The sequence below is a fragment of the Schistocerca americana genome, chromosome 8 (assembly GCF_021461395.2).
Source record: "Schistocerca americana isolate TAMUIC-IGC-003095 chromosome 8, iqSchAmer2.1, whole genome shotgun sequence".
NCBI lineage: Eukaryota > Metazoa > Arthropoda > Insecta > Orthoptera > Acrididae > Schistocerca > Schistocerca americana.
The window spans coordinates 55184634-55204924 of NC_060126.1; the positions used below are offsets into that span (position 1 = coordinate 55184634).

The following is a 20291-nucleotide window of genomic DNA, read 5'->3' on the forward strand; positions in this document are numbered from 1 at the left end:
TTTCAGTCGTACGAATTTTGTAACAATTTCTCCTAACAATTTACGCTTCATTACACTAAGTGTGGTGTCACCGCCAGACACCACACTTGCTAGGTGGTAGCCTTTAAATCGGCCGCGGTCCGTTAGTATACGTCGGACCCGCGCGTCGCCACTATCAGTGATTGCAGACCGAGCGCCGCCACACGGCAGGTCTAGTCTCGAGAGACTCCCTAGCACTCGCCCCAGTTGTACAGCCGACTTTGCTAGCGATGGTTCACTGACTACAGACGCTCTCATTTGCAGAGACGACAGTTTAGCATAGCCTTCAGCTACGTCATTTGCTACGACCTAGCAAGGCGTCATATTCTTCAAGAATGTATTCTGAACAGATAATTTTGTGACTCATGTACCGTCAAGAGCGACGTTCATCATTCATGGATTAAAGTTAAGTATCAAACTAATTACGTCCGCTTTCTGAATTCTAATTCCTTGTCATGTTCCAGACCTCACGTCAGTATAGTTCTTCCCTCGTCAACCCAGCCTGCGTGAGCTAAACGCGTGCATTTCGGCCTCCAATAGTAACACGGTGTTGGCTCTTCAGCCAACACAACACTAAGTTCGTTTCTAGTGCAGGTAAAGTTTTATGGGTATGGTGCCGCATCATATGGTATAAAACTATTGCTGGAGGAACCCTACTTTTCGGCCTCGGTTGCAGCGGCCATCTTCTGGGTATACTGGTCCAGTAGACCTAGAAGAAGGCCGCTGCAACGTGGCCGAAAAGTAGGGTTCCTCCAACAATTGTTTATACGATATGACACGGTACCAACCCAGAAAACTTTTACCTCGACTTACTTTTGACGCAGAAGCCTACGAAATTATATTCGTTTCTGTTGTTGTGTGCGATGATATAAATGTTATTAGCAAGGTAAGCTGATGTTTCATACCGCATGTACACATCACTGTTAATAGCATCATAAATGACTGCAGCGGTTATGTGATATAGTAGACTATCCATATATTATATAGGGTGGTCCGTTGGTAGTGACCAGGCCAAATATCTCACGAAATAAGCATCAAACGAAAAAGCTACAAAGAACGAAACCCGTCTAGCTTGAAGGGGGAAACCAGATGGCGCTATGGTTGGCCCGCTAGATGGCACTGCCATAGGTCAAATGGATATCAACTGCGTTTTTTTACGTAGGAACCCCCATTTTTTATTACATATTCGTGTAGTACGTAAAGAAATATGAATTTTTTAGTTGGAACACTTTTTTCGCTTTGGAGCTGTAATAGTCACATAGGTATAAGTACGTGGTATCACGTAACATTCCGCCAGTGGGAACGGTACATTACCCGTGTCAAAATGGACCGTTTACCAATTGCGGTGAAGGTCGATATCGTGTTGATGTATGGCTGTTGTGATCAAAATGTCCAACGGACGTGTGCTATGTATGCTGCTCGGTATCCTGGACGACATCATCCAAGTGTCAGGACCGTTCGCCGGATTGTTACGTCATTTAAGGAAACAGGAAGTGTTCAGCCATATGTGAAATGTCAACCACGACCTGCAACAAATGATGATGCTCAAGTAGGTGTTTTAGCTGCTGTCGCGGCTAATCCGCACATCAGTAGCAGACAAATTGCGCGAGAATCGGGAATCTCAAAAACGTCGGTGTTGATAATGCTACATCAACATCTATTGCACCCGTAACATGTTTCCATGCACCAGGAATTGCATAGCGACGACTTTGAACGTCGTGTACAGTTCTTCCACTGGGCACAAGAGAAATTACGGGACGATGACAGATTTTTTGCACGCGTTCTATTTAGCGACGAAGCGTCATTCACCAACAGCCGTAACGTAAACCGGCATAATATGCACTATTGGGCAACGGAAAATCCACGATGGCTGCGGCAAGTGGAACATCAGCGACCTTGGCGGGTTAATGTATGGTGTGGCATTGGGAGAAATGATAATTGCCCCTCATTTTATCGATGGCAACCTAAATGGTGCAATGTATACTGATTTCCTACGTAATGTTCTACCGATGTTACGTAAGATGTTTCAATGCATGACAGAATGGCGATGTACTTCCAACATGATGGATGTCCGGCACATAGCTCGCGTGCGTTTGAAGCGGTATTGAATAGCATATTTCATGACAGGTCGATTGGTTGTCGAAGCACCGTACCATGGCCCGCACGTTCACCGGATCTGACGTCCCCGGATTTCTTTCTGTGGGGAAAGTTGAAGGATATTTGCTATCGTGATCCACCGACAACGCCTGACAACATGCGTCAGCGTATTGTCAATGCATGTCCGAACATTACGGAAGGCGAACTACTCGCTGTTGAGAGGAATGTCGTTACACGTATTTCCAAATGCATTGAGGTTGACGCACATCATTTTGAGCATTTATTGCATTAGTGTGGTATTTACAGGTAATCACGCTGTAACAGTTTGCGTCCTCAGAAATGATAAGTTCACAAAGGTACATGTATCACATTGGAACAACCCAAATAAAATGTTCAAACGTACCTACGTTCTGTATTTTAATTTTAAAAACCTGCCTGTTACCAACTGTTCGTCTAAAATTGTGAGCCACATGTTTGTGACTATTACAGCGCCATCTATCAAAAAGCGAAAAACGTGGTCCAACTAAAACATTCATATTTCTTTACGTACTACACGAATATGTAATAAAAATGGGGGTTCCTATTTTAAAAAAAACGCAGTTGATATATGTTTGACCTATGGCAGTGTCATCTAGCGGGCCAACCATAGCGCCATCTGGTTTCCCACTTTAAGCTAGACAAGTTTCGTTGCTTGTAGTTTTTTCGTTTGACGCTTGTTTCGTGAGATATTTGTCCCTGTCACGATCAATGGGGCACCCTGTACGTGTAACGCATTTTAACACTTTTCAGCTTAAGTTTCTTCAGCATATAGTCATAATGAAAATCTACAATCGGCGTCTCTGAAGCATCTAAAATGGCTGTACAGGATTTAAAAAAAAGTTAAGTATACTTAATCCGACTGTCACCAAATATCATTAAATATGGCTCTGCACTTCATTTGCGGTCTTGCAATCAGAACAATTCCTTATCTTTCTAACTTGACATCACACATTTTTTTCACATTTTGCATAGTTTGCCTAAAATCCTCGGTACTCACGAGTTTCAAAAAAACTGTTGATTGCATTCCTGCCAACCTTGTATAGAGCAGAACAAACCGGTAAAATTTTCAAAGTCCGAGAGCGAAGCTATCTGGCTGTGTTACGGCAATGTCGACACAAGGCGGCCGCAATGGAAACATTTCACCGCCGAGAGTGGGTCCGAGCAAAACACATGGCGAGCCACACAGCAGACTTGAGCAGAATGTAGTTGGACACAGCAGCCAAACATTGTCACGTTATCTTCGTTATGTGACGACAGAAATGCTAAAGCGAATACTGATAAATTATAAAAAAAACTTGTTGCACCAGCACAGCCGAAGGAAAACCGCTCATACCTTCGTAATAGCAAGCGCTATTCGATCGTGACGAATTACATCGGGTAAACACAGCCACTCCTTCGCTCTGCAAGTAGTCTAGAAGTTTGGCTCGTCATGCAGAGAGTCAGATGGACTGATGGCGTACTTGTCGTTCGCTCTCGATTCCCTGATTGCAGCGAAGTGACGTCCGGCATAAGCGTGTTGTGATTTCCCACGCACTATGGACAACAACAACCGCTACTGGCAGACATGGCTACGTGGATACAATCACCACTCGCAGAGTTCAGCAGTACAGCCTGCTTGTGTCGCAAGTGGGAGGACGTGGAGGTCCGTCCTACCTACCAGGATCAGGATATCAGCGCTCCGGCTGACTGAATAGCGCCTACCTGGGCGGCAGACCAATATCGACGAACGTCACGGCCACATGGGAACCGTCATCGTAATATCGAATGAGAAACAGCATGCATGAGTTTTTTTTTTTTTTTGGGTTGCACATATGTCCTAGATGAAAGGCACTGAAGCACAGTAACAGATACAATAACACAACATCCCTCAGTAGAAGTCCCAATTTTGTATCCTACCTCCCTCCAGAGTCAGCAAAATAGTGATGACTTCTTGCAAGACCTTCTGCTGAATTAGAAATTAGTGCCGAGGAAGGAGTCTGCACGCACATTCACAGGAATTCTTACCTCATGTGAAAGTCTAAAATCAACTCAACACCCGTTCCCAGATCTGTCTTTAAAGGCAAAATAAAACGCGACATGTGCCGTCTTTTCAATATATGCATTATATTTCACTTCCCCATAGCCAAGGAAAATGATTTAGAAAGCATGTGTGCTCTCAAGATATGCAGAATGAAGTAAACTGTAATAAACTATCTAATGCTTGGATTGTCACTGTTGTCATCATACTTCATTTCTACATTTCAAACGGCAGGAAACAGATGTGGAGACGTGAGTTCCAAATGTAAGTGTTGTTTCCTTTCTGCACGTCTGTGCTACATAGATTACACTGGCTGGCACAATTGTAGTTTTACATTGAATCAGCCGTCTAATTCTCTACAGCATACCAGCAAGTTACGCAAGCTAGATGACAGCGGCTTACCGCACACAGCATCTTGTCAGGCCACTGCCGGCCACCCACCGCAGCTTCCATCCCACAGGAAGCGTGGTGATATAAGTATTAAATTTTATGTTAAGTAAAACTACTGCATAGGAAATCATGGTGAACCAGATCAAACCAGCTGGAAGACCAACGGAGGCGATGTCCAAACATTATAAAAACATTGACATTGGTTTGCTAGAGGAAATGTGTTACACACGAAGAAGACAAAACGCAACGTGTCACGAAGAGACAAAAAATCCTTTATTGTAACATGAGTGCAGCATGAGCACATCAGTGTCAGAGTAAAACTATCTTCCTGACTAGTTATGGTGTCTGTGGGAATGAAATGCCTTTTGTAAAACTTTTCATGCTATGTGTGAGTGCATGCATTGTGAAAACTTATTTTTTAACACTTTGTGTAATGAACTTCCTTGACGAACGTACTGGGATAAAAAGCTGTTTGGGGTACACTGTGTTATTAGCAGAGACGCAGTAACAGCAGAACGGCTAGGACATAATATCTCACTTACTTAGAAGTCAACTAATCATTGGACATCACCTGAGTAGCTAATCCATCATTTAACTCTATGAGAGCTGCTCACATGTGGAAGTTACGCAAGCTAGAGGAAACGAGAGATCACAACAATCACACCTGCTACAGATGTAGCTGACACAGGGTTGACGTAAACAATGTAATAAAATCAGCAGTGGGAATCAGTCATGAGTTCCGAAGTGTTACCAACAGCCTCCTGATCATAGTGGGTGTACATAGGGAAGCAAAAAGGATAGGGTGCAATGGTCGAGCAGCTTAACATAAGCCCTACATTTCTGTAATCAGTGCTAAGAGTGCCTGAGGTGCTGTAAAGAGCGAAGCTGCTGAACATTTGATAATGGAAGTGAGTGATTTGGACAGGTAAATTTGGACAGGTAACTCGCGCTACATCCTGTGGCAATCTGATGGAGAATGTTGTCTGCCAACGGTGAAGTACGGGGGAGGAGGTAATTTTAAAATATGCGGAGTGTTTTTTTTTTTTTTTGTGGTTAGAGTGTTATTCCCTTATTGCGCTTAAGAAAACGTTAAATACAGAAAGACGTGAACACATATTAAAACACGGAAACAGTGTAGGAACAGTTTAGAGATTACAGCTGCTTTGTATCAACATGGCAATGCACCCTGTCATAAAGCATCATGTGTGAGGCAATGGTTTGTGCAGAACAACATTTCTGAAATGGACCTGCTTATCCAGAGTCTGATGTCAATCAGATCGAAAATTTCTGCCAGCTACCCTCCAGGCCCGAATGTTCAACATTCTCTGGATGTTCTTCACTCAGAATGGGCTGCCATTCTTCTACAGTTTTTCGGTCACTTATTGAAAGTATCTGTAGCAGAGATCAAGGAATCAGAAACATAAAGCGTGGCTACACATACTGTTCACGTCCAATGTTGTAACATTTTCTGCAGGTTGGAGAGCAATTCGTTACAGTTTTATTCTCTACATGGCAGCAATGGCAAAGTGCTGCGCAAATTGTTACAGTTTTGTTTGATGCTTATCTGTAACCATGGGGAGAGAATGAATATGTGCTTGACGTTCCCGACTGGAATAAAGTGTCTACCGAATTGCCAGCACGTATCGAATTTTTTCACTGGAATGCTCCAAATGTTTTCTTGGGCTACTAATTTTCTTGCGAGTTTCGAAAACAGCAAGCAATAATTCACTTGACAATGAATTAATATATCGCAAAGAGGAGTTCTGTAAAACATCAAATATTGTTTGAAATTTAGGAAGGTTGTCGAAAAACTCAACTGCAGAATAGGAAATAGCATATGAGAACATTCCTTAAGGTGATAGATACCCATACAATTGTGTTTTGCACATTTGGAAATAAGTCACACAATACTGCAAAGGTTTTGCATTTCAAACCGCACATATAGCATTTTGGGAACTTATGGCAAGGGATCACATTCAAATTCATTAGGGGATTGAAAACACAGGGGGAATGGTGTCGCGAGTATGATATGGTCCACTTGGATTTCTAACATAGTGCAGTACTTTAGGTATCCTTAGCTGGCGTATATCTTGTCACATTCTCTTCGCAATCGATGACAGCTGGTTTGGCATGTTACACATGGGTGCCTCACATAGACAGAAAGAGGCAACAATACAGTATGTATCTGAGTTCCTTAAATACTCACACCTTTTCCTTGTTGTCAGAAATGTATTCGCAAAACATGCAGATTTGTGACGGAGTATCATCGTTTGTATCTTAAAGCATGCATATCTCTGACTTCATGCACCTTGGACATGTGAAGAGGCGATATATGATGGTTGTCTCGATAAGGCAGAACTTGCTGACTAATCACATTTGTTGCCTATTACAACTTTTCGGCTCAAGATAGTAGAGACTTATAAAAACTGAATAGTCATTATGAGTATTTTGTCACTGTTCCTGCGCCACCAAATTTGTTACCATTATTGTCTTCTTCAAAAACATTGTCATTGTTCAACACGTTATCCTTTTCCCGACACAAAATTTAAGTACAATATGCATTGCATAATATGTTTACTAATACTGTTCCTGTGTGGCTTATCAGTTACTTGTTGTTAAACGAGGAGCACGGATTATTTTGCTTACATGTTATACAACTTAAAGCATCGGGGCAAAGAGAGGAGTAAAAGGTGTTGATGAAGGGTGAGCGCTATCTAATACTGAGCAGAGGACATGTCAACACCCGAGCGGGAGCACCAGTACTGGCTTACGTCGAGCACTGCAAATACACTTGCCATCCAGATTCTTGACTGTCAGTAATAGTAAACTTGACTTCCTCAAAACAGCTGCATCATGTCCATGATATTTTGTGTTGAAGTGTACAACGTGGACATAGTTGATTTCGAGAATAGTGACATGAACCACTATATTCCTTTCATATGTGTCTAGTAGACAAACTGATTATATAAAAACGTCAGTTCCTACTCATAAAGTACCATGCAGTCGAGCAATACGGGGCATTAAAATTTGTTATTTAAAAGAAGAACGTTGTCGCTCCCTCTTCTCACATATAAGGTCATTGGCTTTCGTTGCGATCCAAACGCTTTTTCGGAAATTAATGAAAAAATAATACACATAGACGCTGTTCTCTTCTCTTTTGCTGTTGCAAGTGTATTGTTCACAGCAGCTATAACGCTGTGAAAATCTTTTGCTAACACACATTTTTCGTACAGTTGTTGACATCTAGAACAAAATTTTCACTCTGCAGCGGAATTTGCACTGATATGAGACTTCCTGGCAGATTAAAACTGAGTGAGGGACCAGGACTCGAATTTGGCACCTTTGCCTGCAGAGGCAAAGGTCCAAGCTCGACTCTTGGTATGACATACGGTTTTAATCTGCCAGGAAGTTTCATATAAACCCAAACTCCGTTGAAAAGTGAAAATTTCGTTCTGGGAACGTCCTGCAGGTTGTGTCTAAGTCATGTCTTCACAATATCCTTGCTACCAGGAGTGCTAGTCTTGCGAGGTCTGCGGGAGAGTTTCTGTGAAGTCTGGAAGTTAGGAGACGAGGAACTGGGAGAATTATCTCTGTGAGGACGCGTTATGGGTCGTGCTTGGGTATCTCTTGACTGCGAAACGCAAATATCCCGAGTTCGAGTCTCTGTCTGACATATTGTCTTAATCTGCAAGAAAGTTTCAGTGTTGACATTCTTATATACCAATACATTGTTGATAATAATAATAATATTAGTGGTACTGTAAACTGCACTGTTCTGAAAATCTTAATAACAGTAACAATAATATTAGTAGTTATTATTATGTACAGAAAATTATTTAAGAAAATATTTTATTTCAATATTCACGTAAGGTAAATTTGTAACAGACTTTTCAATAAGACTTCCGTCTAAGAAGGCATTACAACATTATCTTTTTTTACATATTTTCTGGTTGCCTTATTGATTTCAGTTGAGACCCAAGTAGTCACAAAAATATTGACAAAATCATCAATATAAAACAATATTTCTGGATAAAGGCTAACGTATTTGTAATCATCAACTTTTATTTTCTAACCTTTACTCACATTTAGTGCAGTTTGGACTCAAGAATGTGTCATGACTTTTGCAAAAATATTTATTGTATTTTCCACACTGCGTTTTTGTTTTGTGATTATATCTTTCCAGATAAATCTTACAGCGTGCATTTCTAGCAGGTTTTCTTGTTGTCACTGATTCTGACACATCTGTTGCACCTTCAGGGTTTCGAGGCACCTCACTATTATCAGAAGATATTCTATCCTTTGGAAATATTTCCTTGATGCAATGTCTTCTACTACCAGTGACTTTCTAGGTTTATCCAAGAATATTAAGCCCCTCAAAATTTCATGCCTTCATTATTTCATTTTTATCACTATCCAAAATGATACTGCAAATGAACTTTACATGTCATTTTTTATTCCTGGTTGAATATCTGGAAACTCTTGATGATATTCGAAGATGTCTGGTTACCATGGTGTGCTGGTGGGTGTAATTGCCATTCTATATTGCGATTTTCAGAAATAAATGACTGTCACTATTTTTTACAGGCTATGGACCGTCGACACTGTCACCAGAACACTCGCTTCGGATGCGTTGCTTTCATGATCTTAAAATTTGGGAAACGTTCCCTCATCTGATGAGGAATTTACTAATTCTGCCATTTCAACATCAGTTGACTATCATATTGAGATGGTGTCACAGTTCAAAATGAGCAGAAACAATAAAGACTCAAATAATTCTAAAATCTCTGGTAAAACGCAATTAAAAGGCACCCGCTGTAAATGCAGAGGCTTTGTTGATTGTTCATAGTGAGCTGGAACTATAAAATTATTGCTACCACAAATTATAACAGAAAACTAAAATATATTAGGCATTAAAGCAATAGTATTTGTGTTACCTCATTATGATCAGATCATTACATATGTAACTGTTAATGTTTATGACCAAAGCGCTTAAAGTATTTTTATACATCCATTGCTAACGTGTTTTCAGTCAAAGTCACTAAGTTTCATAAAGTTGTCATGGCATTTAAAAAATGAAAAATGAAGTTTATTAACATTAACCCGAGCAGAACAGCAGGGTTAAGATGGAGTGCTTTGCAGATTCAGAACACTTTTTTGCGTTTAGAGTGAATGACATGTAATATTCTATTTACTACCCTGAACTCTTCTAACCGACACACAGCCGTCACTGCCACAGAGACAGAATCAGCTTTCATCAGAAGCAACAACATCTTACCCTCCAATGAGGTCTCCATTGACACCACCGAAGTCGCTGATGGAGGTGGTTTGGGATCAGTGGAATGCACGCTACAGGTGGTGTTCCTCGGAGCTATGCTTGAAGTAACCGATTTATAACAGTTCGTTGTGCCACTGTGGTGCCAAATGCTGTTGAAACTGCTGCTACAGATGCAGTATGATGCGCCAGAGCCAAAAGCCGAAAACGGTGGTCTTCCCTCTCGGTAGTGACATGTGGCGGTCTGGAGTTCAGGCCTCTTGTCACTGTACACTCCGGTGACCACCATTGCCAGTAATAATGTACAGTGACTGCTAAACTCCATGTCTTCCTGAAGTATCGCAAAAGGACATCCAACTGCTCGTATTGTTCAAACCCGGTGAGGTTTTGATAATAGCATCTTTGGCGGCTTAAAGGCTTTGTTGAATAATAACAACTCACGACGTCTCAAACGTCATTCACGCTCATGTCTATTACAGCCTGCACCTAGAGAAAAATAGATTTGCGCTACTAGCGCCACTATTATGCAACTGGGGCGAAATCTGAATAGATATCATCTTTCAGATGTAAAGACAATTCTTCCAACTTTCGTTTATGTCGCACAGCTTCTTCTTGGTGTCGCGATTAGTATATATATATGACACAAAATGCAATAGAGTGCCATTTCGATTTTATTAATGCAAATACAGGGTTATTACAAATGATTGAAGCAATTTCACAGCTATACAATAACTTCATTATTTGAGATATTTTCAAAATGCTTTGCACACACATACAAAAACTCAAAAAGTTTTTTTAGGCATTCACAAATGTTCGATATGTGCCCCTTTAGTGATTCAGCAGACATCAAGCCGATAATCAAGTTCCTCCCACACTCGGAGCAGCATGTCCCCATCAATGAGTTCGAAAGCATCGTTGATGCGTGCTCGCAGTTCTGGCACGTTTCTTGGTAGAGGAGGTTTAAACACTGAATCTTTCACATAACCCCACAGAAAGAAATCGCATGGGGTTAAGTCGGGAGAGCGTGGAGGCCATGACATGAATGGCTGATCATGATCTCCACCACGACCGATCCATCGGTTTTCCAGTCTCCTGTTTAAGAAATGACGAACATCATGATGGAAGTGCAGTGGAGCACCATCCTGTTGAAAGAAGAAGTCGGCGCTGTCGGTCTCCAGTTGTGGCATGAGCCAATTTTCCAGCATGTCCAGATACAGGTGTCCTGTAACGTTTTTTTCGCAGAAGAAAAAGGGGCCGTAAATTTTAAACCGTGAGATTGCACAAAACACGTTAACTTTTGGTGAATTGCGAATTTGCTGCACGAATGCGTGAGGATTCTCTACCGCCCAGATTCGCACATTGTGTCTGTTCACTTCACCATTAAGAAAAAATGTTGCTTCATCATTGAAAACAAGTTTCGCACTGAACGCATCCTCTTCCATGAGCTGTTGCAACCACGCCGAAAATTCAAAGCGTTTGACTTTGTCATCGGGTGTCAGGGCTTGTAGCAATTGTAAACGGTAAGGCTTCTGCTTTAACCTTTTCCGTAAGACTTTCCAAACCGTCGGCTGTGGTACGTTTAGCTCCCTGCTTGCTTTATTCGTCGACTTCCGCGGGCTACGCGTGAAACTTACCCGCACGCGTTCAACCGTTTCTTCGCTCACTGCAGGCCGGCCCGTTGATTTCCCCTTACAGAGGCATCCAGAAGCTTTAAGCTGCGCATACCATCGCCGAATGGAGTTAGCAGTTGGTGGATCTTTGTTGAACTTCGTCCCGAAGTGTCGTTGCACTGTTATGAGTGACTGATGTGAGTGCATTTCAAGCACAACATACGCTTTCTCGGCTCCTGTGGCCATTTTGTCTCACTGCGCTCTCGAGCGCTCTAGCGGCAGAAACATTTTTTCTTAATGGTGAAGTGAACAGACACAATTTGCGAATCTGGGCGGTAGTGAATCCTCACGCATTCATGCAGCAAATTCGCAATTCACCAAAAGTTAACGTGTTTTGTGCAATCTCACGGTTTAAAGTTTACGGCCCCTTTTTCTTCTGCGAAAACAAAACTATATGAGTTTTTCTACGTATCTGTAGTGTGTCGTGACCATATGTCAATGAATGGAGCTACAGTGAATTTATGAACTCGCTTCAATCATTTGTAATAGCCCTGTACAGATAGATACCTGTTGCCTAACGAAAATATCTGAAATATCTACGTAAATTACAACGATCTATTGATTGCAGAAGATGACATTCCGAAAATTGTTGAAAACCGTGATTCCCTTTGTACTCTGATAAACCGAAACATTTGACTACCGCCAACGCCTGGTGGTGTTGCAGGCACGTGACGCGGTAATAAATGCATGAAAGCGGAGAATACACGGACGGGGCATCATTCTAGCGAAGATATGGTCTGAGAATGAGGAAATCCATTGCAATAAGCTACTTTGACAAAGGGGAAATTATTATTATACAGAACCTATGAACGAGTACCTCCAAAAAGGCGAAAATGTTCGAATGTTCACATGCTACTGTCGTGAGAATCTAAGGAAAGAGATAGGAGGAAGTGAAACTACCACTGGGCGCTAAGTGGTTGGACGTCCACGACCCATCACAGAAAGTGGGGTCTGGAGGTTTGTCTGCTCTGTAAAGCAACCGAAAGAGCACAAAGCTGTGTTTCGGAGCACGCCATTTACAGCACGTTGTTGAACAAGGATCTTCACAGCAGACCGCCACTACTTGTTCACATGCTGACCCAACAGCACTGTCAATTACAACTGTAGCAGCCACGGGACTATCGGAATTAGACCGTCGATGAATGGAAACGTGTCGGCTCTTCGGCTGAATCAGCGCCCAGGTGATACACTATGTCGATGGTAGTCCCCACAAACGCCGTCATCGATGTAAACGGCGCCTCGAAACGTGCAGCCCGCCACGGATTCCGGATGGTGGGAGTGGTATTACGCTATGGGAGACATTCTCCTGCACTTGGATGGGACGTGTGGTAGTAATCTAAGACATGCTGGCAGTTGCGAACAACACGCATCACTTCATGCCTGATGTCTTTCCCGACGGTGATGTCATTTTTCAGCAGTATAATTGTCCCTGTCTCGGAGCCACAACTGTGCTGCAGTGGTTTGAGGAGCGTAACAGTGAACTCGCGTTGATATATCAGAGACGGAATTATGTAAATCCTCTGGAACCCATCTGTGTCCCCATCGTGCGTCATCAGCACGTAGGCAAATCAGCCGCTCGCTATTTACACGAGTTACATTTCCTGCGCGTAGACATCTAATAGCACAGACCTCAACAAACCTACGAAGAAACCGTCGAATCTCTGATACGTAGAATCAATGATTTATTTCCTTCCAAAGACGGACAAACAAGCTATTAATCAGGTGATCATAATGTTTTCCCTTATTAGTGTATATTTCTATCGTGTGGCAGCATAAGTTCACAAGTGATATGGGCTGTAAGACAAATACGACTGTGATTTCTTGCTTACATACACGGATCAGCAAGAACATTATGACCATAAACCTTCTATCGATATAAAGCCGCCCAGGTGATAATAGTGTCACCTGGGAAGGAATGACTGCTAGTGAGACACAAGCGCCGTGCATCTGGTATCAGTGAGTGTGCTGCCTGTGTGTACAATGGGGAAGGTACACGATGTATCTGAGTTTGACTGGGGGCAGATTTTGATGGTCCAGAGGCTTGGCGTGAGCATTTTGGAAACTGCATGACTTCTCCTATATTCAAGGATAGCTGTGGTGAGTGTCTTCAACACATGGCGAATCCAAGGTGGAACCACGTCCAATCGCCCTGCGGTGGGACGTCGTAGTTTGGGCAGACTGGTAAAAGAGGAAAGGCAGTGAATTGTGGCTGTACTAACATCAGAGTTTACTGCTGAGCAGAGTAAAAGTGTATCTGAACAGACGGTGTATCGAACACTCCTACCGATAGGTCTCTGCAGCTACCCATGCATGTGCCCATGTGCACACCACGACATTGGCTATTACAAGAGAAATGAGCACGTGACCATCGACACTGAACGTTGACGCATTGACAGAGCATTCCATGATCTGTTGAATCCCAACACGTTCTTCATCGTACCAATGGGAAAGCGCGAATCCGTGGCCTTCGAGGGGAACAGATCCTCGACATCCATATTACAGGATAGAGACTAGTTGGAGGCAGCTCGATTATGCTCTGGGGAACATTCACACGGGCATTCATGGGTCCAGTGGCGGTTGTACAAGGCACCTTGACGACCAAGGAGCATGGTACACTGGTTGTACCCCTTCATGACGATCATGTTTGCCAGCAACAGTGGCATTTTTCAGGCAAGATAATGCGTCATGTCATAAGACCAGGAGGGTGATAGAGTGGATTGAGGAACACAGTGGCCGGCCGGGGTGGCCGAGCGGTTCTAGGCGCTACAGTATGGAACCGAGCGACCTCTACGGTCGCAGGTTCGAATCCTGCCTCGGGCATGGATGTGTGTGATGTCCTTAAGTTAGGTTTAAGTAGTTCTAAGTTCTAGGGGACTGATGACCTCAGAAGTTAAGTCCCATAGTGCTCAGAGCCATTTGAACCATTTGAGGAACACAGTGGTGGGTTCCAATTTATGTGTTGGCCTCCAACTCGCCAGATCTGAACTCGATCGAACACATCTGGGATGTAATTGAATCTGGTGTCAAAGTTCATCACCCGTCTCCCCGAATTTATGGGAATCAGATTACTTATGTGTACAGATGAGGTGCCAACTCATTCCAGCGACCTACCAAGACCTCATTCCTTCCATACCAGGAACTATTTGCTAGTTATGTAGTCATAACATAGTGTTTTAAAAAAAATATTTCCATAGTGTTTTTATCTACTCATATCCTCTGTGATATATTAAAATGATCTTACTCTATTCATTTAAACATGACAAATGGGAAAAATTTACTAATTATAATGAGGGTTTTAAGGCAGATGTGGAAATATTGTATGCAACTTATTTTATACTGTGCACACACGTAACACATGAAATTTAATGCAGAGGTAGTACAGTTTTTACAGAAGTAGAAAGAGAGAGACATAGAAACCTTAGTGGGATGTATAAATCGGAGAGATGATTATGAGGCCGATATTGAAATATTGTACATTATTTTACCTTGTTGAGTCCACAAGTCTGTGACAAAATTGAATGATGAGACAAGTCAGTACTTTGCAGAGGTGGAAAGAGAGAATCAGGAGATGTGCTGTGGTTAATAAATCAGTGAAAAGCTGCTGAGGTAGATGTGGAAATAATGCACATAAGATTTTGGTGTTCTGTGCAAATATGTGAGATGAAATTTAGTCATGAGACAGTACGATATTTACAGAGTTGCAGTGTTACACAGAGTTGTGTGTGTGTGTGTGTGTGTGTGTGTGTGTGTGTGTGTGTGTGTGTGTGTGTCTGCCTACTCAGTTCAGAGGCAATTAATTGTAACATGGCGCCAATTCCAGTGAGGCCCCATATTATGCACTTCAGAGGCACATATGTTTCAACATGACGCGGCTTTTCAAGAGAAGCTCACGCAATTTTAAAATATAGAAATACTGCATATCTCTAAATGTGACACCATTTTTACGCAATTCAAGTAACTGGCAGCCCTGTTTTATTACTAGGTTGTGATGGGCTGTAAACAGGAGGATAAGGGAAATGTGGGATATGGGTACTAGATCTGTGTAGTTTCTAGCCCATTTACGCTTTTTAAAATCGTTTAAGGGTAAATTTGATCCTGCATGCTAATTGGATTTCTACTCCTGCAATTAGTTTTACGCAATCATCTCATTTTAAATTGCTCTGTAGACATACTCCAAGACACTTTTATGGATGTGAATGCTGGGTGAAATCATTGGCCTGGCGTATTTGCTTACTTGTGCACAATATGTAAATTTTTTAAAAATGTTTTTGGGCAACTACCAAGCCTTGCACCAAGCATTGACCCCCTGCAGAGGTTCCTGTACATTGTTACAATTCACTCTCCTTGTTGCTTCCGTGTATATATGACAGCGTCTTCCTCAAAAATCTTCATAGATCTTCTCACTAATTGTTTATATATATTTTAAATGTAATGGTCGAATAACACTTCCTTGGGATGGACACAAACTCAGTTTTATGTTTCCATTCAGGATGACAGGCAGTGTGGAGTTGTATCAAACGCCTTCCAGAAGTCAAGGAAGAGGGTATCAACCTGGGTGCCAGTAGCACGAGATCGGCATCTCATGGATCAATAGAACAGGCTGGGTTTCACACGTTCTCAGTTTTTAGAACTCCTGCTGTTTCCTAGGGAGGGAATTTTCGGTCTCCAGGAATGTCGTAAAACGAGAGAATAGAAAATGTTTCGAAATTCTACAACAGCCCGACCTTAGAAGCATTGGTTTGCCCGTACCGACCCTTCATGGAAAGGGGAATGACCTGCACTTTTATCCAATCACTAGGAACACTCGGCTCCTCCAACAGCTTACGGTATACTTCTGCCGGAAGACGAAAACGAGTTCTTTTGAATACCCTATGTATAATCATATCGGTATTATCACCGACCGGTCGCAGGTTCGAATCCTGCCTCGGGTATGGATGTGTGTGATGTCCTTAGGTTAGTAAGGTTTAAGTAGTTATAAGTTCTAGGGAACTGAAGACCTCAGATGTTAAGTCTCATAGTGCTCAGAGCCATTTGAACCATTTTTTTTGTAATTATTTGACGACATGCAAGTCACTGCAAGATAAGCTGAAAGTTAAAGATCGAATGCTAGTGCTCTGACTAGTGTTTTCCCGTGGTTTCCACTGACTATAGGGCGAAGTGCATGAACTATACCCATCAGAAGAGGCAGCGTCCCAGTCTCATACTCTTTTCAATCCCAGCACTTCGTTCTTTATCTTCCATTTTGATCTTCCACTCTTGGTTCCTGTACGTATTGTATGTTCTTACTTTGTAGCTTACATACACGGTAATTCGAACTCCTTACAGCATTTTACATTGTCGAACTCTTTTTCTGGTTTGACGTATCCCATGTCGCGGTCGCCTAACAGGTGCTCAGTTTCAATTCAATATAGAACAAGGTATCATTACCGACTATTAGTTCCATACCTCGTTAGCCTCCATAGATGAAGTGTCGGTGTGTCTGACGGCCATGTAAATAGCAGAGGCAGAAGTCCAGTTACTGACAAGTATTTTTCCTTTGTGACAATACTGGAATGGGGGGCACACAGCTTCACGATACCAGTTGGCACTTGACTGAGAAGTATCAGCTGCAGCTGCCTCTGTGGGGCGCTCGTCTCACGCCACTGCATACCATATTCTGATTACACGATTGGCAAATGATGACACGGTGGCAGGTTGGCATTCATGATCCTTAAGGACCGTAAGTGGAACTCATGAAGCTGATTACCTGGGAGCAATCTGTTTGTGACCATCAACTACCCATTTAATTTTGACCGTAATGGGTTGAGGAAAGCTCTGCACATGCGTATCTTTTGATCCAACGCAATCGCCGATGATAACACAAGAAATCTATGAAAGGGTGCTGAATTTATAGTAATGAGTTCATTCATAAACCTCTTCATGACATTTCTCCATCGATGGTCGTATTGAGATAAGTAGTCTTTGATGTATGTACACTCCTGGAAATTGAAATAAGAACACCGTGAATTCATTGTCCCAGGAAGGGGAAACTTTATTAACACATTCCTGGGGTCAGATACATCACATCATCACACTGACAGAACCACAGGCACATAGACACAGGCAACAGAGCATGCACAATGTCGGCACTAGTACAGTGTATATCCACCTTTCGCAGCAATGCAGGCTGCTATTCTCCCATGGAGACGATCGTAGAGATGCTGGATGTAGTCCTGTGGAACGGCTTGCCATGCCATTTCCACCTGGCGCCTCAGTTGGACCAGCGTTCGTGCTGGACGTGCAGACCGCGTGAGACGACGCTTCATCCAGTCCCAAACATGCTCAATGGGGGACAGATCCGGAGATCTTGCTGGCCAGGGTAGTTGACTTACACCTTCTAGAGCACGTTGGGTGGCACGGGATACATGCGGACGTGCATTGTCCTGTTGGAACAGCACGTTCCCTTGCCGGTCTAGGAATGGTAGAACGATGGGTTCGATGACGGTTTGGATGTACCGTGCACTATTCAGTGTCCCCTCGACGATCACCAGTGGTGTACGGCCAGTGTAGGAGATCGCTCCCCACACCATGATGCCGGGTGTTGGCCCTGTGTGGCTCGGTCGTATGCAGTCCTGATTGTGGCGCTCACCTGCACGGCGCCAAACACGCATACGACCATCATTGGCACCAAGGCAGAAGCGACTCTCATCGCTGAAGACGACACGTCTCCATTCGTCCCTCCATTCACGCCTGTCGCGACACCACTGGAGGCGGGCTGCACGATGTTGGGGCGTGAGCGGAAGACGGCCTAACGGTGTGCGGGACCGTAGCCCAGCTTCATGGAGACGGTAGCGAATGGTCCTCGCCGATACCCCAGGAGCAACAGTGTCCCTAATTTGCTGGGAAGTGGCGGTGCGGTCCCCTACGGCACTGCGTAGGATCCTACGGTCTTGGCGTGCATCCGTGCGTCGCTGCGGTCCGGTCCCAGGTCGACGGGCACGTGCACCTTCCGCCGACCACTGGCGACAACATCGATGTACTGTGGAGACCTCACGCCCCACGTGTTGAGCAATTCGGCGGTACGTCCACCCGGCCTCCCGCATGCCCACTATACGTCCTCGCTCAAAGTCCGTCAACTGCACATACGGTTCACGTCTACGCTGTCGCGGCATGCTACCAGTATTAAAGACTGCGATGGAGCTCCGTATGCCACGGCAAACTGGCTGACACTGACGGCGGCGGTGCACAAATGCTGCGCAGCTAGCGCCATTCGACGGCCAACACCGCGGTTCCTGGTGTGTCCGCTGTGCCGTGCGTGTGATCATTGCTTGTACAGCCCTCTCGCAGTGTCCGGAGCAAGTATGGTGGGTCTGACGCGCCGGTGTGAATGTGTTCTTTTTTCCATTTCCAGGAGTGTATTTACATTCAGTCACGGGGAAGTCCAGAAAGAATAACGCCAACATCAAAGGAAGAGGGCTCTGGGGACCACAGTAGTGAATTTCAGTTGACATCCTACTCTTTACATTGCCCATATCGTGCTTCTGTCAGATACATCTAGGATGTAATCGAACATCATTTCAGAGATCACCAGACACCTCCTCATAATCCGTGGGAACTGTGTGAGCTGAGTGCGAATATGCAAACACTTTCTGCAAACTGGTATAAGCTACTATGGGGTTCATAACACGGTGTGATATTTTGTATAAATGTTTTTGCTATCTTGAATTTCAGAGAGACCGAAAGGCCACTGGTGCATGTTGCAATTTTTGGCTGATAGATATAATTGATTTTAACCATTCTAGATTACTATGTACTTAATAACTGGAAAAGTGAGCTGTTTTTATTTTCTTACTTTGGTGTTATAAGCTCTAAAAGTTCGTCATCCATCGAGGAAACAATATTCATAACCTTCTCGGGGTCTGCTTTTGCGGGATACAGTCTTTCTTCAATGACTTGATGGTCTGAGTGGCAGAAGGAGGTCGAGATGTACATAAATACCTGAAAAACAACATTTTTAGAGAGTCTATTAGTAAAACAGTATTATCAATACATGTTGTAATTATAAATCTGTACATATTCCTGAAATCATGGCAATTTTGAATACAAACAGTATCGTTTATGTAAGTGGATATTCTGCTTAATGGAATCATAGATCTAAAGTCATAAAAGATACTTTACTAACTCCCTCATGTATCACTGACAGTTTACACACTGGTTATGGAAGTAATGCGAACTTTGAGGTTCACAGAAAAGAAGGCAAAACTGTATACACAGTTCTCGAAAGGGAAATTAAACTGAATGTTCAGTTGTCAAATCTTACTTCGTTATTCAGTCTAGAAGATTTTTAATTTTACTAGTTACAGCTGGCACGCACTTTGAATCCGAATGTTTGTTTGAGAAAAAAAGTGTTGATAAGTATCGTATCACACTTTGTTCTGACTTACTCCTGTTAATTAGATAAACTTGACGGTTTGGGCTATAGGGTAAAGATCTCAGGGATGGGACACTTGGCTACATTTTCCTATAATTTATTGTGTGGCTGCTTGAGAATTATTGCAAAGGCGCCACTGGTTACAGAAGGAGGTAATTATAGGACGAATGGAGGGTGCAGTGCACTGCAGTGGAAGTGGCGTAGATAGCTTGCAGGTGAAGGAACAGGGAAGAGGGCTCTTATGAGAAGCCACTTTTGTACAGGAGATATAGAAGGGGTAACAGAGTGGTCTTGACGCATTCCTGCAGCGGGGACGAATATACTGGCGTGGCCACTGGTCATTGTTGCATAACATGGTCTATCGATTACAAAGGATGC

General features: G+C 43.1%; 1 protein-coding gene across 1 annotated transcript in view; it reads right to left on the bottom strand.

Moving 5' to 3' along the window:
- LOC124545380 (fatty acyl-CoA reductase 1-like) overlaps positions 1 to 20291 on the bottom strand; it is a 163300-nt gene that overhangs the window by 78237 nt on the left and 64772 nt on the right. Inside the window, exon 4 of the mRNA XM_047124290.1 lies at positions 19335 to 19480. Within this exon, the coding sequence (XP_046980246.1) occupies positions 19335 to 19480 (146 nt within the window). The remainder of the gene's footprint in view (positions 1 to 19334; positions 19481 to 20291) is intronic.